Source organism: Cygnus olor, chromosome 15, assembly GCF_009769625.2.
Source record: "Cygnus olor isolate bCygOlo1 chromosome 15, bCygOlo1.pri.v2, whole genome shotgun sequence".
Classification (NCBI taxonomy): Eukaryota; Metazoa; Chordata; class Aves; order Anseriformes; family Anatidae; genus Cygnus; species Cygnus olor.
Window position 1 is genome coordinate 7918787 of NC_049183.1, and position 26095 is coordinate 7944881.

A 26095-nucleotide genomic window follows, 5' to 3' on the forward strand; every position below is an offset into this window, starting at 1 on the left:
GGGTAGTTCTCGGCCAGTCTGAGGCCTCGGCGCCGACTACATGTCCCGTCTGCCCCCCGGAAGCGGAGGTGGAGCCTGTAGAAATGAAAGGGCGGCACAGGGGCTGACGGGAAGTGTAGTTTCTTAGCGCGCAGAAAACGCAGGCAACTACATCTCCCATCTCTTCCGGGAGCAGCTCGCGCAAGTCATTATGGGTATTGTAGTTCCCGCGCCTCGCCTTCGCCGTGCGGTGGGCGAGTCCCGGGCGAGTTAAAAACTACCAAAATGGCGGCAGGCGAGGCCGCGGGGAGGGGTACGGGAGCTCCGGCGGGCCACACCGCGCTGCGCGTCGGGGCGGCGGAGTACACGCGGAATCGGCGGAGCGAGTGCTGAGTCGGTGCCGCCGCCGGCTTCCCCCTTCCCCCCGGCCGCTGGGAGACGCTTGGGGGCCGCGGAGCCTTGTGGGGCAGCCACAAAATGGAGGCGAACGGCAGCGGCAGCAGCAGCGACTCGGCTCCAGACTGCTGGGAGCAGGCGGACATCGAGCCGGGCAGCGGAGCCGGCCCGGGGGCCGCCCCGGCGGGCGGGGAGGCCGAGGCCCAGCAGGAGCTGTTGGGGGCGGCCTTCAGCCGGCAGCTGAACGTCAACGCCAAGCCCTTCGTGCCCAACGTCCACGCCGCCGAGTTCGTGCCGGCCTTCCTCAGGGGGGGGCCGGCGCCCGGCCTGCCGCCGCCCTCGCCCCCGCCCGGCCTACCGCCGCCGCCCCACGGTGAGCGGGGCCGGGCGCCGCGTTGGGAGGGGGCCGGGGTGGGAGAGGGGAGGAAGGGACGGGGGAAGGGGGTGAGGGGGGCGGGGGGGCCGGAGCGGCCGGGCGGGGCCGGGCTGGGCGGAGGGGGGGAGGAGAGGGCTGATGGGGGTCCTGGGGGGAGTGAGGGAGTGCTGGGGGGGGGTCGTGGGGGTGCTGAGAGGGATAAGGAGGGGTGCTGAGGGGGAGTGGAGGGGGGGGGGCTGAGGGGGGTCCTGGGGGGAACTGAGGGAGGCGCTGAGGGGGATAAGGGGAGGTGCTGAGGGGGGGTCGGGAGGGAGCTGAGAGAGGAAAGGGGGGGAAATTAGGGAAGTGAGGCGGGGTCCTGGGGTAGCTAGGGGAGCCCCTGGAGGTGCTGAGGGGAGTAAAGGGGGGAGCTGAGGGGGACCGGGGGCGCTAAGGGGTGGAATGGGGGGAGCTGAGGAGGGTCCGGGGGGAGCTGAGGGGGTTCCTGGGGGCGCTGGGGGGGGGGTTGGGGAAGGGGCGCCACGCAGCATCGCTGGAGTTTGGGGGTTTTCGGGGCGCTGCCCCGCAGCGGGAGGGGACCCCACGGGGAGGCCGAGCCGCGGGATCCGGCTGTTCCCTGCCCTCCGGGGGGTCGTCCCTGAGCAGGGGGAGGCGCACGGAGCTGCTTCCGAAGCAGCTCGGGAAGTTACCGGAGGTTTTGGGGGTGATGCACGCGGTGTTAGTGGGGAAAATGGCAGCTTCTGCCTGCTTCAGATCTGTCTTAAATGCCTTCCTGAAGATTACATCGAGTAGTTAACTTGTTTTCTAATGTTATGCTGATAAAAGATCAGTAGGGAAGGGAGGTTTGTCCAGCTGGCCTCAGTCAATGGAAGGACCTGAAATTTGCCCTGCTTTTAATTTCAAAGGATCCTTGTGTATGCAAATGGTGTTAATACTACATTTACTTTGCATATGGGAAATTAAAAGAGAGCTACTTTCTAATTTCCAGCTCCAAACTACACATCCTTCCAAACGTCAGACATGATAGCTAGCTTTGTGGCAGGGTTTTAATGTCACATTACATGTAAGGAGTTTGGGACCTGGTTAAGTATGGTAGGTTAATGCATTACTATTTTTTTAATAAATTTTTTTCTCTATCCCCATTGGTACATTGTAAAACAAGCTCATATTTTAGATATCGATTCCAGTAATTTAATTTCACTAAAGCTACTACTTGTTACATCATGTTTGTTATGATTTCCTGTTAATTGTGGCTTATTATTTATTGCATGCTGATTTAACATATGAATTAGTCTTGCACTCCCTATGATCTAGTCATCTGATGTTAACAACTGAAATCTGTAATTTTCATATATGATGCTTTAAAATTTGCATAACAGAATATTAACCCATTTTTTTGTTAGAGTAAATGTTAGATTCTGTGTTCTCTTCAGCACTCTGTTTTTTAATCTGAAAATGTAGCTTGTGTGCTATGTAGGTAGGCGATGTATAAGTGCATTAAAATATGTTTCCAAGAAGCCATGGACCAACGACTGGATCCTGTTTAGAATAAGTGTGTCTGCTAAGGTTCAGTGGTGTGAAGGTAGAGCAGATAGCTTGAGGCTGTACTGAACATACGATACACCTTTAAATCATTTCTAAAATTAATTCTGGTGTGTTTTTCAGCCATTATTACAACATGCATCAAAGTTTGTTTTTCACTTTGTAATCAGTATTGTGACTGAAAACTTTCTTGGAGTTTTGAATGTTAGAATAACTGATTTTACTTCCTGGCTACTTCTGTAAGATTTCTTCTAAGGCTTCCTAATTTAGGATTTAAATTACTTTCCCTCACCTACTTGTATTTATTTCTTCAGGCTTTCCTTTTCTTCACTCTTTTGCTACTTGCCAGGTTCATGATAAGCTTCTGCCTTTCCAGAGGTTGAAGATGACTTTACTGAAAGCTTGTTGGTCATCTGGAGTGATCAGGATAGCTTTTCTTTCCATCTTAGTTGCTGAGCATGTTTCCTTTATAGTGCTGTGATCTACCTGATTTGAATTTGGCTTGCCTCTGTATCTTCTTTAAGGTTTAGAATTCTTCTTTAAGGTTTAGAAGTTGAAGTTTCTATAATTGATTTGGGTGTCCCTAGGGTTAAGCAGACACAAATCTGCAGGTGTCCCCCTGTCCATTTTTTCTTCACTGGAATTCTGTCTTTGTTATGTACTTTTTCAGGTCCGAGGTACTTGCTTAAAGAATAATTGACAGTCTTGTCCTGGCAGATATTCATGTAAGGTGACAACTACTTTCCTGGCTAGGAGAGCTGGGTGGAGCTTGCTCTGGAAATAAGTCAGAACAGCACGTGACCAGACAATGGTGCTGAATAGGTGACTTTTCAGCAACCCAGTTTGCTTTTACTCCCGTAGGCAGTTAGGTGTTCCATGGCACGCATCCTCTATTACCTTGTGAGGAAAAAAATACTTCTACTTACCATCTGTTTTGAGGTCTGTAGAAATACTGGTTCGTATTAGGAAAAGCCTAAATAAATCTTGATTCTTATGAGGACTCTAAAAAGCTAGTTGTCAGCTAAAGGAATTAAGCGGCCTAAACTTAAGTTTTAGTAACACTTTTCTCCTTAAAACTTTCTCTCTTGCTGAAATTTTGTTTGGGCCATAATTCCTCAGTGATTCAAAGGATGCTGGAGGTCAAGATAGATGTGCAGTGGCAGCAATGGATGTAGAAAAATTCTGATCTCAGTTGTCTGGTGTAGTATGTAATAGCGTTTCTTCTTAGGTGCAATAACTTGATACTTCTAGTAGTTTCTCTAAAAATCCTGTCAATTATGTTTAGAGCACTGAAATAATGTTCGCAAAAACCACTTGGAGAACAAGATGCAAACTTTCTAAAACTGTGAGACTCCTGAGATTTGTGTTCCAAGTAGTTTACTTTAAAAGTTATGTCCTGTGTGTGCTTTTCGTTTGATTGCAAATCATGTGTTAGGGAGAATACCTGACCAATGTTTACCCCTAATGTAATTTTTGCTTGCAGATGTTTCAGAACTAGTTTGGAATTAAATTACCGTTTGATTACATGCAAGAAGAGCACGTTGTTTAAATTTCTGAACCTAAGGAACAGCTCAAAAAAATCTGCTCCAAATGTTGTACTTGTGAGGACCTGCGTTTATCAAATTGTGTCAGTCTAACTCATTTGCTTGGAATCTTTGGGTTCCATCAGAAATGTGAAATAGAGGGTTCTGGATTTTCTGTCTGCAACAGACATCCCTGTACCAGAGTACGTTCCAGTGAGTCATGTCAAGTACATCATGGACAAGTTGTGCTTCTAGGAAAGCTTATTTTAGATAGCAGTTGCTGGACTAGCAAACTCAACTAAATTAAGCTAAGGTGTGATAGTCAATAAAATGACAGTAGATTGTCTTAGTGCCTCTAAACGTTCCTGATCACAACCGCACCTTGCAGCTTCACTGTTCTGTAGCACCTATGACTTACTCTTATTATGCTTTATTACTTTTGTAAGTCTATATAAGATAGAATTGCATTTTTGTTTGTTTTGTTTCTACATCAAGACACCAGGGAATAGTTACAATATTTTTTTTTCTTACTAGGATTAATAAGGCTTCTGTTTTCTCATACCTGAGATCCAAACAAAGCTTATCCAAGTGAAAAATCTCTGAAAACACAGCATCAACTTGCATTCTTGTGGTTACATTTTTGTCATAGTTCTTGAACGCTCACAGGATTTTTGGTAGAATTGATCACAGCTCCCTCGTATGAGCTTTATTTTATGTTAGGTTTTCTCTGTTTTATAAGTCATTTTTAACTATTCTCTGTTGATTTTGTTTGAGCTAGGAGAGTGAACTAGGTGACTTCCTAGGGTCCGTTTCAACCTGAATTGTTCAGTGTTTTTAAGTATGCAGTGCTTGTGGTAAGAAAGAAGTGTCAGTAATAGAACAGTAACGTGAACAAAATGTACGTGACACATGGCAGCTGGAGTAAGAAAAGATAATGTTTAGCCTTTTGGTGGCATTAGTGCCATTGCTTCTTTTAGTATGTATGTTGGCCACTTGAAGCAAACTTCTGAGTGCATTCAGCAATGACTAGTTTGGACGATTTGAACCTACACTCTTGAGCAAAGCAGACATCTTGTTTAAGATTCGATGCCCTTTGGATTGTTTCACTCCCTAAATATCCTCACTGGCCTGCAGCAGGCACTTTGGAAATAGTTATGTTCAAGCAGCTGGACATCCTCACTCTTCAATTGCTTTCAATAAGTGGATATAGCATCTATCTTTTGGTTTTCCCTAGCCCTCATTTTTCTTGACCTTGTAGCTAGCTGGAACTTTCACAATTTTTTTTCCACAACCAGTAACAAGGAAAGGACCTTTAGTATCTTCTGTTTCAGTTCTGAAGCCTATAATTTCCAGAGTAGAATGGTGAGTTATCTGTGTCATCACATTTCCCCCAGACTGGTCATCTCTTGCTTTGCCTCGTTCTCGGTTTTAAGACTGTTCTTCACCAGACTTCACTTTGCATATGAACCTTCTAAGAAAGTCTTTGCCAAAAACCAGTAGGTCTCTGTACAAGAAGCTAGCGTATAAAGGAATGCAAGTTTATGTAGTTTACTCATACCAGCATTTGAGTAGCCACGTGCTGATGATTTACTCACAAATACAGAGCTGATAATGCTACTGTTCATAGATCATAATTGTAAACTTGAACTGCTTACATGAAAGCAAATTAATGCTGTATTGTAAATGCCAATGTATGGTGTAAATTCTTGTTGTTATCAAAAGCAAGCCTTGATTTGCATCACCACTCGACTATGTAGATCAGTGGTCTATGTATCAGCCTCTCCAGACGGATGAGCTGTGTCGCCTCCTGTACCCTGGTCAGCATGGAGAAAGGCTGTGTCTTGGCACGGGCTCGCTCGATTACCAGACATAGTGTATATATGCAGTGCGGTCAAGGTGCCAGCGCGTTGCACTGATGGCGTTTGTCCACGTCTGAACTGCCCCCAGGCAGGTAGCCAGCGCTGTGTTGTTCCTGTTAGAATAATTCATCAGGCTTGTGGCCTTTGCCTGACTCCAATAAAAGGCAGACCACTAGGAGCAGGCTGTGTATTAGATGAACTGTCCTGGAGTCTGTGCAGGCTGCTGACGGTGTGACTTGGCTGCTCTATCAAAATCAACACAAATAATTTGGGATTTGGTTTTACAATTTCACTTACTGAATTTGGGGCTTTTTTTCCAGTGTTGTGATGAGACAGACACACAAGCAAGAGATGCAGATGATTGAAGTCAAAATAGAAAGATGGTTTTGTTTTATTATGAAGGAATAAACCAGTCAACATTTGATCAGTGAAATTTGGCTGCTTTGAAGAGGCTTATATGAAAGTGAAGCTGATCAAATTTCAGTACAAGAGTTTGTTCAGGACAGGTGATGGAATATTGAAAATGCATTCTCTAGAACAGCCTGGGGCAAGTTACACATGATGAGGAACTCTGTGTAAATGTTAAAACCCTGGGTTTAACTTGCTAAAAATCCATGGGATATGTTTGTTTTTTATTTTTTATTCTGTTTCTACAGGCTTTTGAGATATATTCATGAAAGAGTGGAATCCTTAACTGGTTTAATACAGAGCTTGATTTCTTGACTATCTGCCTGAAAAATCAAACTGTCAATTAAGCACACATACTTGGCTGTAAGGAAAAGGTTTTTCTCATTGTATTCCCTGAAAATCCCCATAAGCTTTCTTAGACTCAGTTATGAAGAAGCATGTTGTCTTTAGATAAGATAAACGTAAGGTGTGCCCTTACTGAGGAAGGAAAAAGGTGGGTCTTTTGCTAAGTTAGAATGTAGTAAAATCATATGAACACAAAGCAAGTGCTAATATTTTTAATGAATATTATGGAGTCATGTTAAAACTCTTAAAACTGCTCTTATGTTGGTTCATTGTAAAAACTGGACATACTTGTCCCCTGGAGAAGCTGGGTCTTAGGCTATGAAACAGGGCAGAGAAGAGGAGAAAATAATTTTGGATATAAGTTAGCTTTCAAAACAACTGCCTTTACTGCTCACTGAACTCCTGAAAACCTTTTCTGTGTATTTTAAAGTATTGAGCATGAAATATTTTGTGTAGCTCTAGCATTTATTTGTGCTTAGAATGTTCTTTTGTTTTTGTCCACTGAGAATCTTTTATTGATTCTTCTGCTCTGTGGGTTTGACTTGGACCTTTAATTTTCTACTCTGGTGTGATTTTACTTCCTTTATACTTTCTTTTTAGAGAAAAAAGGGAGAAGGTTAGGGACAAACGTGTTATGTAATTCATTAAAATTTTTGAGACAATATGACTATTTAGTAAATATGCACTGAACTCAGGTATTGAAACCACAAGTAAGAAAAGGTGGTGGAAATCACTGGTGGGTGTAACACATTTCTTCACTCCCTAGCCTTCTAGGAATTCCTCTGAAGGAACTTCTTGCCTGTGTTGGAGCAGCAACAACACGCTGTCCAGACCATCTACGTTTTGCAGATGAGACTTCTTTCAAACTGAATTTGTCCCCTTTTTTTTGTTGATGTTGTTTTTCCTTTCCCTTTATGCTCTGTTGTACAAACCATTTCACTAGCCCCATTTTCAACCTCACTTGTCAGGTACTGGCACTGCCAAGGTTCTTATCTCTCCTGCAGCAGAGCAGCCTGGGAGCCGAGTTCTGTTAGGCAGAGAGACAAATTACAGCCTCTCTTCAAGCCATGATAACTGACTCTGTGAAGGCATTTGCACTGTGGCTTCAGGTAGCTGCTTCTGGGGAGTTCCCACTGAATAGGATGTGCTTATGTGGAGGTAGCTATCTGCTTGGCACTTGAGTTTGGCTGTAAGACTGTACCTGAGCTGCAGATTCATCTAGGTTGGAAAAGACCTTCAAGATCGAGGCCAACCATCAGCCTGACCTATCAAGTCCCATCACTAAACCACGTCCCTGTTGTGCCACACATCCTTCCAGATCAGCAAGTAATGCTGTGCACTCTGGCTAGCGGGAGGCAGAACTTCTGATTGCATGCCATTTGAAGTTAGCTACTTTTTTTTCCTGTTTTTTTTTTTTTTTTCCAGCATGCAGTGCTTTGTGATGAAGTGGTGGGGTCTCAGCAGGCCTTACCCTGTCACTGGAACAACGCTTCTGATATTGGTTCTCAGCCTACCAGCTATCCCTGTCCCATACTTGAAAATCTTGTTTCATTCTAATGTAAATTTAATTCTAAATCATTTAATTCTAAAGCAGTTTTCTATTGAAACTGCTAGTATGCATGGTCCCAATGAGTCCAGTGCGCTTCTGGACTCATTGGGACCATGCATACTCCCTCACTGAATTGTTTTAAAAAGTTTTACTTTTTTTCAGACAAGATTATGGATTACATCAAGTCCTTGTTTAATGGTCTAGCAGTAGATTAATATAACATATGTATCCACTTTTACCTTCAGCATTGATTTAAAACAAAAATGTCCTAGGGCTCTGATGTTCAAGAGAACTAAAGATAAACTGCTTACCTTCTGTAATGCAGGGAGTAAGAAATGCAACAGCAGTTCCTGACTTACAGTTTGAGGAGAGATGGAGTATGAAGGATGCTATATAAAATCTAATTGTTGTTAGCCATATGTAAAGCCAAGAATTTGAAACATTACTTAACTACAATTTGATATCATTTAAGGCATTTTCTGACTTTAAAACTGTATTTCATGCAAGCTGCATTTTGAATCCCACTCATGTGACAAGAATCTTGTCTGAAGGATGCTTGCAGATGAGCATCTAGAATTGTCAAGCTCAACTTGATATGTTGAGCTTACTTTGCTGACTTCCAGAAAACACCAAACTTAAAACTTTGCATGTCTACTTGAGTATATTGGAGAGAATAGGATAAATTACAAGAAAGATTTAGAACCTTTCTCCGTTTGCCTTGCCTTTAAAGGTATTTTGTTACAATGACTTTTACCTCATGGGGAAAATGAACAAGGTTACTTTGGGTCACTGGGTTTGTCCAGACGTTTTGCTGCAGGGACAGCGTGGAGTTTGGAACTCTTCTCATGTCATAATGCAGTACTGAGTCCTAGGTAGTAAGCCTGTCTGAACTAGATTTAAAATCGTCTTCTTGTGATCCACGCGTTCCTTAGGCTGCTTCAGAGCTTAAGGTGAAGTGTTTTTCCTTGAGTTATTCAGAGTGCTGTTCTGTCATCTGTCATGGCACCAGGAGCACTTATCTACCAGCTTATACATTGCTTTGGAGAGCTGATTTGTTTTTTGGTTGAAAGAGTTTTGTGCTAGTTCACTTTTCGGTCAGACCAGCTCTGTCTGTGGAACTTCTGTAATTGTACATGCACTAGGGCTGACAACAGAAGAAACAGAAAAAAAGCACAACGTGGCAACCCAGCAGTTTAAGCAGCATTAGAACTGCATACTTTTTGGGTGGTTGTCTTCAGGCATGCTGCAGGGGATTTGCTCATTTCCACGCAGAGCAAATGATAAATCTGACTCTTCAAAGCCCAGACTTTTCTCTTGTCTATTTGTTTGCAATGCATCAGTGCCCAGAATAACCTGCCTTAACCTGAAGTTGTTGAACAGAAGTAAGCAATTCCTGAAAGGGATTTCTTTCTATCACTTAATGCCTGTTCTTTTTGAAATTAAGAGTATTTCTCTTTTACTTGGTTTCTCTACAATACACTCTTTAAGAGAGTGGTTTGTATTCCTTTCCTGCTTTGAAGGAACAGTGCATATTTCAGTGTATTTCGTATATAGAAGTCCTCTTGCAAAAGGAGTCTGCCACTTTGTGTATCAAAGTGACCAGAATTTAATCAGTGACTGGAAATAGCTGAATGTCTCTTGCCCCTTGATTCTTTGTGGCATTAGTACTGTTTGGCATCATACACAAACTATATTATTGATTTTTTTTCTAGTGTGCCTAGATTCGTATAAAATTTAACAGACGGGCATGCTTTCAGGAGTGCTGCTCTTTGACAGAATGAACTCTGTTTCTATACTTTTTAGGTTAACAATTTGTTATTTCATCTGTTATTTGTGAAAGAAGTTTTGTTTCGCTCTCTAGTCTGTATGCCTGTTGGATTATATACCAGAAAGTCAGAACTAAAATTTTATGAATGTTGTTGGTTGATTGCTGTATTTTAAGAGTTAAAGCAACTCTTCATCTACTTGTAGACCTTTTGTTTTGAGGCAAGTGCATAAGTACTGTCATGTAAGAAGTTTTTCACTATGGAAGACTTTAGGAGTGAAATCCTGAGCTTGCTGAAATGGCGCTGTAATGAAAGCTCTGCAGGCCAACCACAGTATGTGTGAAATAGCCAACAGTCTTCTGAAGCATTGCAAAATAGGCCTTTGGTTCATGCCTAGATTCTGTGCCACCTGCTTACCACGCTCAAGTGGGATGATTTGGGTCTCTTCCAGCTCTCAAATGAGAGTAATATTTCTTGCAAGGACTCTCAAGGTATTCTACCCGTATGCTTTTCCTTACTCTATGAAATCATTCTTTTAAAGCTTTGTTCCTGTGATATTGGGACCCTGGCATGAGGATCATGTATGATATGACACAGGAGTGTAGGGAACCTTGCTCTGAACAGTTTTGTCTGTGTTGCTGTACCCTTCCTGCTGCTGCTGGTCACTGGGTATTACGCTCTGACCCACATTCACCCTGCCTGCAAGCTTTGTCATCTGGACCTCTTCCAGGTTTTCCAGCACTGCTCCAGTTTATAGAAGTCTGCAGCAAATACACAAACAATGCTAAAGCAAAGAGGCTTAGAATCAGGTCCTTCTCTGCATGTTTTTGTTCCTTTGAGGGATTTTTTTTCAATCTGTAGGTCCCATTAGGCATATAGGGCAAGTAATGCTTTAAGGTTTGTGTTTTTATAGTGGGGCTGAAGGAGAGCTGGCAGTACAGTTACGTAGAGGGTATGAATATGTTAGGTGGAAAAAAAAAAAAGAGATGAACTTATTTCAAAGAACTTCGAAGTGTAATTTATACCATGGTAAAAATAAATAGGTTAAGATTTTAGGGATAATTATAGAATGCCTCTTGATTATGTGGAACAACGTTCCAAAACTTGACGTGGTGTAATTGTTACTTGGAACATACCACTTTTAGTAGGTTTAGTAATTAGTTACACCTCAGCATATAGTTTAGTGGCATGGTTGAGTACTTAAGAAGGTTGATCTATCCAAATAACCTATGTGTGGCTTTGATATACACAACTGGTAAGATCGTTCTCTGAGTACCATGGCTATATTATGATGTTTAAGAGGACTGGCAAACTCTCTAGGTGTATGAATGAATTATCTCTTGACCCTAATAACTAGAGAAGATCTTAACTTAAAAACATTGAAACAAGCTGTGAAGAATGTGAAATTTCAGTCACAATAGCATCGTAGGCGCACCTAGAAGGTGAATCTGGCAGAACCTTGCCATACAACTGTGACGTGGCAAACACATTGTTTCAGTGAAACTGGTTTTCCGTGTTTCTAAACAACAGTTAGATACTAACACTTAAAATAGCAAGTGTGCCCCCAAAGCATGGGGTGGTACAATACTATATACAGAAAAATTGCTTCCTTTAGAACTTGATTTAAGTGTATCTTTTTTTTTTTGGGGGGGGGGGGGAGCTGGGGATGGAACTGTTCAGAATTGGTTTTACTTTCAAATCTTTTAAGCAGTGTTGTTTAGAAGTACTTGTGCTTGGAAACTATATTTAGTACTGCTGGGGTTGGTTGTTAATACGCTTGGCAATGAAGTTGGAAGAATGGTCTTTGCTGTCTAAGTGTAGAAATTGGTTACAACAGTATATTTTAAAAACTAAACTTTTTTCTTTGCAGATGCACCCGTAGAGACTTCTCCGGAGGAGCAGACAGCCTCTTGTGAAGGTAATTGTTCTCATGTTCTGACAACACGCAGTGTAGCTCCATTAAATAAACTTTAACAAAATTATTACAAAGCATTTCCTTTTTAAAAATGTGTGCGATCCTTTTCTAATATTCATTCTTTGTCACCATACTGCTGTTGTAGGGCAGTGTGGTTATTTACAGTGTTATACCAAGTCAAGCAAGGCACACAAGGACCAACTGGTTTATTGAAGGCCATGAAGCTTGCATGAAGCAAAATTTAAAAAACTGAATGTCTATATTAAATAGCATAGGAAAGGGCCCAGTCACCTGAACTATCCTTTTATTAATCTATCCTTTTATTAATTTACTCTGTTACTGTGTTCTTGATGCTGTCTTGGTAAATAGATGTAGTTTGTAATTCCTTTTTTTTTTTCCCCTAGGTTCAAATGCTGCTGCTAACATGGAAATTTCAGAATCCGTTGGTAAGATGAGAGTTGTTCAATTTCACTATAATAGGGCTACAAAATAACTAGTATTGTGCTTTTGCTGAATCATTGTAAACAAAATTGAAGAATACCTTATTGAGCCATTGTATTTTGGTCCTTACTGTTTTTCATTGTGTCTTTATACTTGGATTAGCAAAGAGATAATTGACCACTAGTATGCATTGACAGATGCAGTTAGATTACTTTGAACAGTGAAAAAAGCATCAGCTCTTTATTCAAAAGTCATTTTATACTGCAAAATAGTCTCACTAACATGTGAAATGGCAACTAATATAAAATAGTAGTATGAATAATGAGAACGTGGAAATTGTATCATTCTCTTTGTATTTGTATGGCTTATGGGAGAACTTAAACCATTCTCTCTCCCTTTTTATTTCTAAACATGGCTGTCTGCAGATTCAGACCAACATGATAGACTGTGTTGATCTTCAGATGTGTTTTCCCCATGAAGTTTTTTTGCTTTATTAAAACAGAAGTCTCTTCATTTCTGTGAATCAGTTTTCTGATGTCAGCATGCAAAAAAGTTTGAAAGCTCCCAGAAATAACCATTTCAGAAACAAGCAGCAGTTGCCTTTTTTTTAAATGTAAAAATACATTAACAGACTGAATAATTGAAATCTATTCATTGCATCTTGAGGGGTGGAAGCTTTTCTCAGTAGTCACTGCTTTTAATTTCTTGATCTATTTGAATATATCTAATTGGTTAATTTTAGTGGAAAATGGAGAGACAGAAATGTCCCCAGAAGAGTCATGGGACCACAAAGAAGAAACAAGTGAAGCAGAACAAGGAGGTGGTCCATCAGTGGATTCAGGGCCTTCTGAAGAAAGTGCTCAGGAAATGATGGAAGAAGAGGAGGAAATACCAAAACCGAAATCTGTTGTAGCGCCACCAGGTGCTCCTAAAAAAGAACACGTAAATGTAGTATTCATTGGGCACGTAGGTAAGTTGTAAGTGAATGGGACGTAACAATCTTTGCATTGTGTATTAGGTGAAAGGATTAGAAATGAATCCTGCTTTTTCTAGCAATGCATGTATTCATCCTGTCTTGAGGGTAGTAGGAGCATTCATCTTAATGAAGCTATTTTGGAAAAAATAAATAATTTAAAGCAGATCTTTCAGGGACAGAGTGACAAGGAACTGCTTGGGTTCTCTTGGACACAACAGCGTCTGTGTTCATGATTTCTCAAGTAAGTGCTCTTTTAAATGCCAAAGTTATGTGTCTGTGTTAGTGTTCCAAAGGACAGAATCAGAAAACAATGCTTCTTTTCTGCTTTAAATAATTTCAGAAAGCTCTTATTATTAATAATTATTAAATCAAAAAATAATGTTCATAAGATTAAAAATTATAGATCCTTAAACAATAGAACAACTTAATACAGGGCTAATACCTAAGAATTTGTAGCAGAGCATCCCAACTGAGTAGTTTCAACAAGTTTCGGAAGAATCTTAAGTGATGTCAAAAGTACGTAGGAGATATTGAATCATGAGTTCTAGATTTTTCACGTGTATAGACTCTTATTACTTTAAAAGCATTGTAACTTAGCCAGGTAGGTTCAGAACTGAGTCACACAAAATAAAGAGGCAGTGGGCAGAGGTACATCCCAATATTGAAGAGTAGCGTATAGAAGTTGGTAACAAGGGAGAAAGGAAACAGGGAAAGAGCTTTTGAACATGTTTAACCCATGCTTTTGCTGGATCACAGCTTGCTGGGTGTTCTTTGATTACAGATGATGCCAAGTTGATATGTATTAAAAGCATGATTTTCAAAATTCAGTAATTGAATTGACAGTGAACTCTTGTGGAAACAAGGGAAGCTGAGAGATACTTCAAAAAAGTAGATTAAAATTAGGAAAGGCATCTTTGAAAACAAATAAGGTGACATTAATCTTAATTATTTTCCTTTTTCTTAGGATTTTATTTTAAATTGTGAATAACTTAACTATTTCCTTTGTTTTTTTAGATGCTGGCAAGTCAACCATTGGAGGACAAATAATGTAAGGCAACTAAAAAAAAAAAATTAAGAGATTGCTGATCTGTTTTGTGGATTAAAATATATTATATAAAATAAGTATTTTCTTCCTGTATTTAATCATCATAGATTAATATTTTTATGATAAAATATCGTGTGTTTAGTGTAGTTGCTTATTCTCTTTGGATTTTTTTTAAATTCCAGCAGATTTAATCTTAAAAGTTTCACTTAATGGAAACAACTGCAAAAGCATGCATTATTAAATTAAAAAAAAAATTGCTTTCTTAGAACTTAACTCTGTTTTTCTTTGCACTTTTGAAATGCAGTTGAAAGTGCTTTATATCATTTGTTAAACTTTGTCCTTTTTGTGAGAATTTAGAAAGAAAGAAAATGCTTATTCCCTAGTGTTAACATCGTCAAGCTTAATTTGATTTTAAAATATGAAAATAAAAAGGTAACTTTTTAAGTCTATTTTAGAAACAGTACCTAGAGTTTGCAATACTCTTATGAGAGAAAAGTAAATAAATGCAGTTCAATCTTACAGTTTGTCAAAACCAAGAAATGGAATGTAGTACATGAAGAAATAAATGCTATCCTGCTGATGCAAACTATTCCTATGATTTAAAATAATATTCTCAGCAAAAGTGGGAGGTCTTTGTCTTGGCATTTTCATCCTGTTTTGTTTTTGACCAAACTGGAATGTCGGAACTGTCATGCTACATTTAACCTTGTTGCTAATACTAGAGGAAATTAGCGTTTTGTTATCTGATGTCTGTTCTCTGTGTACAAGGAGATGTCAGTTCTTAACACTCCTACCAATGTGTTAGGTTCCTAAAGTTCTCTAAATTTTTCTGTTTTCATTTTTGCAGAAGATCCCTTTGTTGTAAGGAGGGGGGGAAGAGGGTAACCAAAATTGTCAGTAAACCTTTATTTACTGTTGTTAATTTTCCTTGTAAACTAGGCAGATTACTGTTACTAGAAGATCAGGTAAAAATATCTGAGTGAAAAATCTGAAAGTTGTAATGTTATAAAACTGTATGCTCCTCACTACCTCTTTTGGTAACTGAAAGATCTCTCTTAAAATATCAGGTTACTTCTCCTATGTAAGGAGTGAAACCAAAATATTTTCCTTTACGTTTTAGAAATGTTTCATTTATATTTATTTTTAAAATTCTGTTATCTCAATTTTTACTCTAATTTTGAAAGATTGGATTTCTCTGGCATGTACATAACAGACGTAGTTCCATTTCAAAACTTGCCACTGCAGAACATTTTACGAAGAGGCTTAAAAAAAAATTATCTGCTAAAGAAGTAGTGTCATACTTTTCACTGATAATTGTGCAGGTTTTTATAGAGAAGAAATTCCACTGCTGTTCACATCAGATTGTTCCAGTTTTTCAAAATAATCTGTAGGAATTGTGTAACTATTTAACTACATTTTTGTTTATGTAAAATTACTTTTTTTCTTCTTAGGTATTTGACAGGAATGGTTGATAAAAGAACACTTGAAAAATACGAAAGAGAAGCTAAAGAAAAAAACAGAGAAACATGGTATGAAATTTACTGAAGATAATAGCATGCTTTTTTCTTTGCGCTGTGACGAAAACAAGAAACTGTTTTTTAATCTCTGTCCCTGTGGAACTTTATTACTGCTGGAATGGATTTGGTTTGTGGGGGGGAGGTATCACTTGTTTTCCTCCAGTACTTCTTTAACCAGGTCTGTATGAAACAGTGCGATTGACAATTCACATTGCAACAGGTTTTGCTGCTTTTTTTTATTTTTTTATTTTTAGAAAGTGCCTATTTGTCTGGTGAAGGAGTACAAGGCAGATGCTTTTCTCAGGCAGCCTTTGGGATTATTCTATCTGTCTTTTACCTGTAAACAGCAGAGAGATATCTAAAGACAGAGATCAAATCAGTCAGTATGGCAGACGCGAGATGAAAGCAAGTGAACAGTTCTGGCAGTAGCATTTATTCATATAAAAACTAAGATACAAGGTCCAGAGTTGTTAAGTTTCCTCTGGGTAAGAAGATGCTACTTTCATGTATGGATTTTGGGGCCTCATTTGTGTTTTTCTTCTGTTTATTTGTGTGTGTGTGTTTGTATACAGCCCATATAGCATCCTGCTTCTTTTGCCCTCAGTTTCTGGAAAGCTGATTTCCCTTTTGGAACCTTTTAATTTCATTTCATCTGTCTAACCTTAAGTCTAACTTGGTTGTCAGTGGGATAAAATATAATTAGGAAGGAACAAGCATTGATATGATCAAAGATAGGATGAATAAAGGATATAGGATGGGTATGAATATAGGATGAATACTGTCTATTTCATCACCAACTTCTGTTTATGTTTGAGGAAATAAGAATATGCAAATCAGAGCTAATTTTTGAGTTAATTATGTTGAGAAAAAGGAAACGTTTTTCATTTGATACAGAACTGTCTTTCAAACTGAGGCAAAGCTCAGTACTTTAGTATTTGAGGTTAGATCATACCTGGAGAAGTTAGGAATTGAAAACTGTTGTTCAGAATTGCACAGGTCTATGTGAAGGACAGCTAGCACTGGGCAATACGGCTTACTAGATACACAAGTAATATTCAATAAAAGTGACTATTGGTGTTGGAAAAGCTTTAGTTTGGCAGTGCTAATATGGTTAAAAGTGTTGAGCAGAAAAAAGATGTTACGATAACCAGATTTTCATACTTAATTTTAGTAAAATGAATATAAAACAATATTTGGGTCGTTTTTTGTAGGTACCTTTCATGGGCCTTAGACACAAACCAAGAAGAACGAGACAAAGGTAAAACAGTAGAAGTGGGTCGTGCCTATTTTGAAACTGAGAAGAAACACTTCACTATTCTAGATGCTCCTGGGCATAAGAGCTTTGTTCCAAATATGATTGGTGGGGCTTCTCAAGCTGATCTTGCAGTGCTGGTAAGGACAAATCAGATTTTTTTTTTGATTTATTGTGGAATTAAGCTTTTGATTTTTGTTGGTTTACTCGTTTCATTTGTCACAGTGGCTAAAAAGTAAAAATCATAAGTTGAGTCTTTTTTGAAATAACAGCTTCATAAAATTGTCCACAGTTTTCATGTGGTTTTTATGTATGTCCCAGCAGAAACTAATGGATAATACTGAGGTTGTACCAGTGTATTTAAAAGCTTTTAAAAATTTTGACTACCAAAAGTTATTTTGATTAAGGTGATATTACCCATTGTCTGTTTTTCTGCTGAGAAAATTGTAGAACTTTTATTAAAATGTGTATTTTAATTAGGTTATTTCTGCAAGAAAAGGAGAGTTTGAAACTGGATTTGAGAAAGGTGGACAAACAAGAGAACATGCCATGTTAGCAAAAACAGCAGGTGTAAAACATTTAATAGTTCTTATTAATAAAATGGATGATCCAACTGTAAACTGGAGTAATGAAAGGTGAGTTTACTATTTTTAAAAAATCATCAAAAGATACTGAAATGAAATAATTCCTAACCAAAGTAATTTTGTATCCCACTTTTGCTGGAAACTTAGAAGCTTTATACTGAATCTGAAAGGAAGTGACTCTGCTTTCAGTAGTTCAGTTTGCCAGATTCTTGATTGCTTGGCCACGTTTCTGCAAAGCTCCTATCTTAGGTTTGGTGAGAACAGCATTATCCTGTTCAAATAACACAGGGTAGATGCATACAAGGTGAAGTTTTTCTTTTATGATAAGCTGAACTGAATAAGCAAATAATATATTAAGTGTTTCATGACTGCAGTCTGAGAAGGAGGGAGGAAGGGAATCTTGCAGTGTTACGGGCCAGGTAAAAATAACTAGAAAGACTATATGTAATCCTTAAATAACTGTAATAATAATGATTGAGTTCTTCTTTTCTGCTTTAATGCTCAAATGTTACAAAGGAGCTTTAATTTTCCCTAAGTGTCAAAACTTAGGTCTTTTTAAGGCTTCTGTTACACCTTCTTGTCCCTTCAAGCTGGATGCTAAAAAGCGTAATTTAGTCCTTTCCTAGAGATACTTGTGTAGTGATGGGATACAGTTTTTTCCTTCTATAGTATAAGAAGAGTTGTCAGAGAACTTGCTGTGCTGTCAAGAATCATGAAAGTTCTTGAGGAAAGCTATGAGGGATTATGCAAACTTACAGCATCAGCCTGGTGTGCTAAGAGGATAAGGCATGGCCAGTTGTGCTGTCTTGGTCCTGCCCCAACCTTCCCCAGTTTTTAACATTATTAAATTCAGCAGAAACTGAGGGCAAGAACTGTAATAGATATAAACAGCAGTAAGTTTTTACAAAACGATATAGAAGATTGGAAGAGATAAAACTATTGCTAGGGTGAAAGCCCACAGAATGACCTCAGTAGCTGTCTGCTTGGTCTGTCTTGCTACCTTGGCCTGTATCTCTTGCTTAAAAGCAGATATAGCATGTGTTGTTGCTTACCCAGCCCAGTAATTGGGGTATGTGGGAGGGAACTGGTGGTGCTTTATGGAGCAGAGGAATGGGGGAAGTAAGCAATACCAAGTTGTGCTGGAAGGCTGGGGAGAAGATGAAAATACGCCACCAAACTTTATTAGTTTTGCTACTTACAGAATAACTTAACTCATGAAAACTAAACAAGTCTGATTTTGTTGTTTTTAAGCATAATATTATGTCATGTTGGAATAACTTCAGTTTATCTTAATGTGCTTGTCGTTTTAATAGATATGAGGAATGTAAAGAGAAACTGGTGCCGTTTTTGAAGAAAGTTGGCTTCAATCCCAAAAAAGATATTCATTTCATGCCCTGCTCAGGACTGACTGGAGCAAACCTTAAAGAACAGTCAGAATTCTGCCCTTGGTATATGTATGTATCTTAAATTCAATGACTTGTGTATTAGTTATGTTTCAATAAGAGCAAAATGCTACAGTGAAGCTAGGAAGAAGTATAGAATGGCATATTGTAGCTGCGTTCAAGAATTCCTGGTTAAAGTGCTTAAGGAAACGGGATCACAGCAACAAGAACACAGAGCCATGTAATCAACCAAATAAAAGCATTTGCTAACTGCAGAAGATTAAAGTTAGCAGACTCGAAAATATTAGCAATATTTATTAATTTTTGGCTTGGTGAAATTGAATGCGATGCCATCACGTGAATTTTCCAGTGATGCTGCATTGGACCTGTTGCTAGGATGAGTAATTGTTTGATATGAACAGTTTGATTGAAAGTGGATTATCGTTAGTGATAAGTCATGTCTCCCACTGGGTTTCATGTTTTCCAATATTGTTCATGGCAGCTAAAATGTATTAACAAAAAAATCTTATTTGGAACTGGCTAATGTTTTTGCATATCCAAAACAAATTAAGTGAATCCAGCAAGATTCTCAAGGGGATAATGAATGTATGTAAAATATGCCTGGGTCTGTAACTTTAAAACTATATGTACTTCCTAGGTGTTAACATGTTAGCTAGGGTAATGTGGACGCTAATGATGGACTGTTATGATAGATATAGATGTCTTAGAGGTCTTGGTACTTAATGATGACAGAATGAAAATCTTTCCCTTTGTGAGACTGCATTTATCCATTCTGAGCCATTTTTAAATAGACGGGTGCTCATGTAACTGAAACAAATGCCTTCTGCTTTTAGTGGACTACCATTTATTCCCTACCTGGATAATTTGCCAAACTTCAACCGTTCAGCTGATGGACCAATCAGGCTGCCAATTGTGGATAAATATAAGGTACAACTTAAAATATAAATGTACTATTTTCAGAAAGCAGTAAATGCACTATTTATCATATTTTTAGAGCATATCCTTTTTCTTTGATATGTCTATGTTTCCAACTGTGGAATAGTGGTGGGGAAGGGACGTAATTCATTTGATGTTATATGAGACTCAAAATCTGTAATCTTTCATGAAAATAGCTTCCAAAACATTAAATATTGCAGTGGTATATAACTTCATAGGGTTAAATAATCATACTTACAATTAAGTACTATAATAAAACAGACTCTTTAGAAAAAAGTTTGTAATTTTTACGTAATTTCTTTCCATTGAAGGATATGGGCACTGTGGTCCTTGGAAAGCTGGAATCAGGTTCTATTTGCAAAGGACAACAGCTTGTGATGATGCCAAACAAGGTATGGATTAGACATTTAGAAAAATTCTGCTCTGAAAACAGCCTGATTTTTAAAGGTATTAATTACTTTAAATCAGAAAACTTCCTATTGTTCAACTGAGCAGAAGTAAGCACTCATCTCGTATGAGCAATGTACGCAAGTATGTGTTTGTGTCTCATTGACTTCCTTAGAATTCAGAACTCAAGTTATATATCCTCAGTAAACTGAATTGCTGAGCAGCACATCGTAGTTTGTTTGAACTGTGTATTACTTTGCATTTGTACAGAAAGCATACAAAGACTTTTTTTTTGCTGTGGGTTAATAATGTTCAAAACTTTTTTGTCCTTTTTTTTTAATTTTTGCCAAAGGGAAATAAGAAAAAAATTTAAAGGATACAAACAGACGATAGCTCTTAATAAAACTGCTTGACGTATTATTTAGGAGAAATTGAGGAACTAAATGCCTTTAACCAAACTGTTACAGAATTAGTCAACAATATGTCTGTCTCTCTCATCTCTTTGTAAATTTTAAACTAACTTTGCTTTGAGACATAGTGGATGTCTTTGAAATTTGCTTTCCATTGAACATATTGAATTATATGAATTAAAATCTATTTGAATAAATATGCTGTTTAAAATGTTAGTCATTCAAATATTTTACATTTTCTGAAGCTTGCAGAACCAAATATAATGGATTTAGACTTCGGGTTTCTTTAAAATCCTGTCATATCAGTGATTATTTTTACCCAGCTAAAATATTCAATAATTGAAAACTGCATTTTTGCTTTAAGCACAACGTGGAAGTTCTTGGGATCCTTTCTGATGATGTAGAAACTGATTCAGTAGCCCCAGGTGAAAATCTAAAGATCAGACTGAAGGGAATTGAAGAGGAAGAGATCCTTCCAGGATTTATTCTATGTGATTCCAACAACCTGTGTCATTCTGGACGCACGTTTGATGCCCAGGTAGAATAATTAACATTTGGTTGCTGTGTAAGTGGGTAAACTGCATTGAAATATTTTGCCTGTCTTTTACCAAATCTGATTTTCAGTAGTTCTAGGTTTCAGTTGAGGTTTCTCATTTGCTATCACATCTCTAAATTGACAATAACATATATTCCTATTCTGACATCATCAATCTGACTTTTGAAAACATGTGTTTTGAATGGAACTTCTCAATTAAGTTTTGGTCACCTATAATTTTGAAAGCAAGACCTTGGTATGCCAATGTTTCAGTTTTATGTTTTCATATTAGAAATAACTTGGTCATCTCTTTAACAAAGATGTTGTGTTTGTGTATTGCTGAACTATGCATTTTAATATAGTTCTATATTCAGTTATTCTATGCTCTTTTATAATGAAATGAGGAAAATTGAACTTATTTTTAATTGTTTTACAGATAGTGATAATTGAGCACAAATCCATTATCTGTCCAGGTTATAATGCTGTGCTGCACATCCACACCTGTATTGAAGAAGTTGAGATAACAGTAAGTGTCCTTAAAATATCAGTAAGTTGTGTTGTGATGTGAATACAGACAATGCACTTGTTGGGGTGAAGAGTCCTCTGGAGTGACTAATATAACAAAGCTCAAGCCTCGCCTGGAATCTTTGGTCAGTACCATAACACAACCAAAAACATCTGTAACTGTTAGCATAAGCCTTCTGAGAAGTGCAGTAGATAATGATGGATTCTCTTACGCAGTAAGTCTCAGAAGTTGCTCTCTAAGACAACATTTCAATCTTTTTTCCCTTCTTTTACAGGCCTTAATCTGCTTGGTGGACAAAAAAACAGGAGAAAAAAGTAAGACACGGCCACGCTTTGTGAAACAAGATCAAGTATGCATTGCCCGTTTAAGGACAGCAGGAACTATCTGCCTTGAGACATTCAAAGATTTCCCTCAGATGGGTCGCTTTACCTTAAGAGATGAGGGTAAGAATGCTTGATCAACAGCTAACTGCTACAAAAATACAGTCATTTCAAATAGATCATGCATGGCAATGAAGTATTAAAATGCTGGCATCTAGTTGAAATTACTGTATCTGCATAACAATGGAAAGCAAACCTAAGTAAATTGTTGTGCAGAGTTCTTGCTAGTAACAAGAAGTGTGTTTTATTTTAGAGGAATAATGTGCATTGTAAAACAAATGGTTGAACTTGAAAAATTAGCAGCACTGTTTTCCTAATGCACCCTGGAATGTCCACCTAAGATACAGATAATGTAATATCTCTTTAAATGCAGAAAAGATAAGGGAGTTTGTTACCTTTAAAAGCAGTAAACAGGTCTGGCAGAATAATTCTGCTTTGCACTCCTTAAATGAACATGAAGTACACTTTCCACAATTCATACTGTATTCTTTCCTGTGAAAATCACAGTTTCTTTAAGTTTTTGCTGTGCTTTCGTCCTACAATACAGTAATTTATTCTGTGTTATTTCTAGTATTCTGGAGAGCCTGTATGTGTGGGGAAAGCTTTCATGTTCGTAGAGATTTATGCTTTTTCACAATATATGTAACTGTAGTGTTTGTCTCCTTGGTTTAGGTAAGACCATTGCAATTGGAAAAGTTCTGAAACTGGTTCCAGAGAAGGACTAAGCATTTTTCTCAATGACCCCCGCACAATACTGTGAGGAAAATCGACTCTGCAAAAGCCTACTTCACACCGCCTTCTTATTTTCTGCCCATTGATAAACTTCTCCCCATATTTTGCAAAGACAAATTTCACAGCAAAGGTCCACATTATGTCAGCTTTCTCATATTGAGAGCTCTGCTATGCCACTGTTGAATTTCCCCCCCAAATTTTTTTTCTCCCAAATTCTGCTTCCTTGGAAAGATTCGGCAATAGCTTTGTAAGTGATGTGGACATAATTGCCTATAATTATGAAAATCTAACGGATTTTTAATGTTTAATTTCCCCCGAGATATATATGAAGACCTTTTTTTTCCAGGCAGATCATTCAGAGTGTGCGAGTGTGTGTGCACATGTTACAAAGATGACTACCATGTTAATAAACTATTCAATTTGAAATCTTTTTCGGTATTTGAATTGCTTTTGAATAATGTTTTTATCCAGATGTAACGCAGTTGCATTAGCTTTTTAACTTTCCAGTAACCTCGATATTTGGTTACCTGGATTTTTCTAAACTCCTCAGCCTCCCCACACACACAGTTTTAAACGAGGCAATTAGGCACTCAGCCAAGTTTGTATTAAAAGAATTAGTTTTGCCCCCTTCTCTTTGTTGAAGGCATTCTTAAAATGAAAAACATTCGTGCAAATGTGGCACCTTCATTAGCTTTACATTTGTTAATATCTTCAGCAAACTTAGGTTGACTTAACATCATTACTAGACACAGTAAGTCAATTTTGAAGGCTAAAGCTACATATTGTGTCTATATAAAAATTCAGCATTGTTAAATTCTTAACTGCAGAAAATGCTAACAACCAGTAAATCAGTGAAATTGCAAACATAAGAATCTGTGGCAATAGTGCCTGTTAGTATTTATAAGAGCTACATTTTGTGGGAGAACTGGGCCAATGAGAAAGTGCCAGTTTATATAAGTTACTCAGTTCACCCTGTCTTTAATTTACAGGGTTGGATAATCCTGGCTGTTTTAAAGATCAGTCTGGACTGAGAGGGAGAAAGACTATTTAAATCCCTAAGAGTTTGCACATACTGAAATATGGGAGGGTCAGAATCAAGCACAGTCTGTAAATTTTTGCATATCAAAAAGCAATGTAAGTTTATAAGGACCAGTGAAGTTTTTCTTCAAAAACTGGTTCAACATAAAGCTTACTCTCAGTACAACTTGAAGGAGCTGCATAATAAAACCTTATTTAGCTGCACTTTGAAAGTGGACTGTCTACAATTGCTATCCTGATTCTAACGATTAGGATGAAGGCTGATTTTTTTTTTCATTTTCCAGAATATTAGTAGTAAGTATTAAAAGGTATCTCCAGAGCTTCTTCAGAATGTCTTAAACTAAATATTTTCAGTTGTACAATTGTGGTGAGCCCATCTCCTCCCCCAAAAATTTACAGTCTAGTGACTGTATCTGAATTCACAGAACTCAAAACTGAAACAATTTTTTTTGTTGATTTTTTTTTTTGGTTTTGTTTGTTTCTTTGTAACTGTGGAACTCCCATTCATTTCACCTACAGCTACATTGTATGGACAGAAGAAGTTATTGTCCTTCAGTTTCATATGACTACACTTGTAGCTACCGTACTGCATGGAATTGAAATAAATTTTATTATGTCTGCAAATCTCTGGGCTTTTATTTTTTTGGTAAATCAGAGTTTTAAAGTACCCTTTTTTTTTTTTCCTACCAAGTGAACAAGCCCCAGATTTCCTTGGCTTTTAAATTAATGAAGAAATTAAAAGCGAAGGAAAGTTACTGTGTTGTTCTCATTCTGGATTGACTTAAGATTTCTATGTATCTCATCATAATCCTTTCTTGAAGTAAGCTTATGAATTTGAAATTTGCTGACTATTTGGCTAATATTTAGATTCCCAAATTGTTAAACTATTAAATTCTGTTCATTTATTGAAATGCATCTCAAGGCTACATGATGCTCCAGTGGAATTTTTCACTTTAGAACAAACCTAATGATGAATTCTAAAGCTTTGTTATATTGGGGCTGTACTGAGTGTTCATTATTAAACTGAAAAATCATCTGGTGGGTTGAAATACTAGTAGATAGAAAGTTTTGGCATTTCCATAACTCACCCCAGTTAGTGCATTTGATTGCCATTTCCATAAATCCAGTTAGCATCACCTTGTTTGTAAAGGGAACTTAAATTATTTCTAGTTCATTAGCAGACTACAATGCAATTAGATATTGCTAAGCTGTAAGAGTTGGGTTTTTTGTTTGTTTTTTGGGGGGAGGGGGTGTAAAATATTTGCATTCTCTAAAATTTAAACATACTTGATATGAAATGTAAAGCATAGGTCTACACAATTTGGCTGCATTTTAGATAGAAGAGCTAAGAGTCCATTATATTTGAATAAAACTCAGATTACATCTCAACTTTTTCATTACATCTCCATTCTACATTTTATAGTCCCATTTTTACTACTATTGAGTACAGCTAGATTTAGATGAAAGGGAAAAAAAGTGTGGCTTTGTTTGAAATAAATACTACTTGCTGATTCACTGAGGGTAATAAACTTTTTTAAAGGACCATTTTGAATACTTATTTTTGTTGAAATGTGGTATGCTGCTTTAAAGAATTAACAAAAATTAAGAAGCTGTGCAACCACAACCGTAAAAATAAGTGAACAAAAGTAAGTAATAAAAGTTGGATTGAAGCTATAGGAAGCATAGGAGCATGGCTGGTATAGCTGTGCTAGCATATGATACTGGCAGAGTATTCCTGGGTCCTGGACTGGATATAGCTTATACCAGCAAAACTGTGAGTGAGTTTCTGCAGAAAGGAGCAATCTGGGGGTGTTTCTCCCCTGTATAATTGCATTTACAGCAGCCTTTGTATGCAATGTGGTACTAATCAGGATCACACCTCTTTTCCCTGATTGTTGGCCAAAGTTTGTAGTGTAGATATGGCTTAAGTGTATAGCCATGATGTAAGTTATAAATTATAATTATGTAAATTAAGACCTTGTATGTCGTTTAAATGAAAGCCTTGATATATGTAACAATAATTAAATGTAAAAAAAAAAGTGTGCAGCAGTACTAATTATTTTGCAACAAGACAATAATTACTTATTTCAGTTACCAAGAAGTAAAGCACACTAAATGGAGAAATGAGTACAGTATTCTGTTCACTAACATTGTCATCATCCATCTAAACCCAATTCTGCTACCTTGGATATCGTTGCAGACAATCGGGAACTGATATACAAACATATGATGGCACTGGTTTCCTGAGACACTCATTCCGGTAGTAAACTGTATT

The 26095-nt window shown here is 38.0% G+C and overlaps 1 protein-coding gene across 1 annotated transcript; it reads left to right on the plus strand.

Annotated features, from left to right (window-relative positions):
* Positions 1-243: 243 nt before the first annotated feature.
* On the plus strand, positions 244-24444 carry GSPT1 (G1 to S phase transition 1). Its single transcript, XM_040574972.1, has 15 exons — positions 244-748; positions 11614-11661; positions 12063-12104; positions 12842-13069; positions 14090-14123; positions 15572-15649; positions 16849-17029; positions 17370-17524; positions 18787-18927; positions 19710-19803; positions 20124-20204; positions 20974-21147; positions 21581-21670; positions 21945-22113; positions 22723-24444. Exons 1-15 carry the CDS (start codon positions 457-459, stop codon positions 22773-22775), a joined length of 1860 nt encoding a protein of 619 aa, XP_040430906.1. The 5' UTR covers positions 244-456; the 3' UTR covers positions 22776-24444.
* The last annotated feature ends 1651 nt before the right edge of the window (positions 24445-26095 follow it).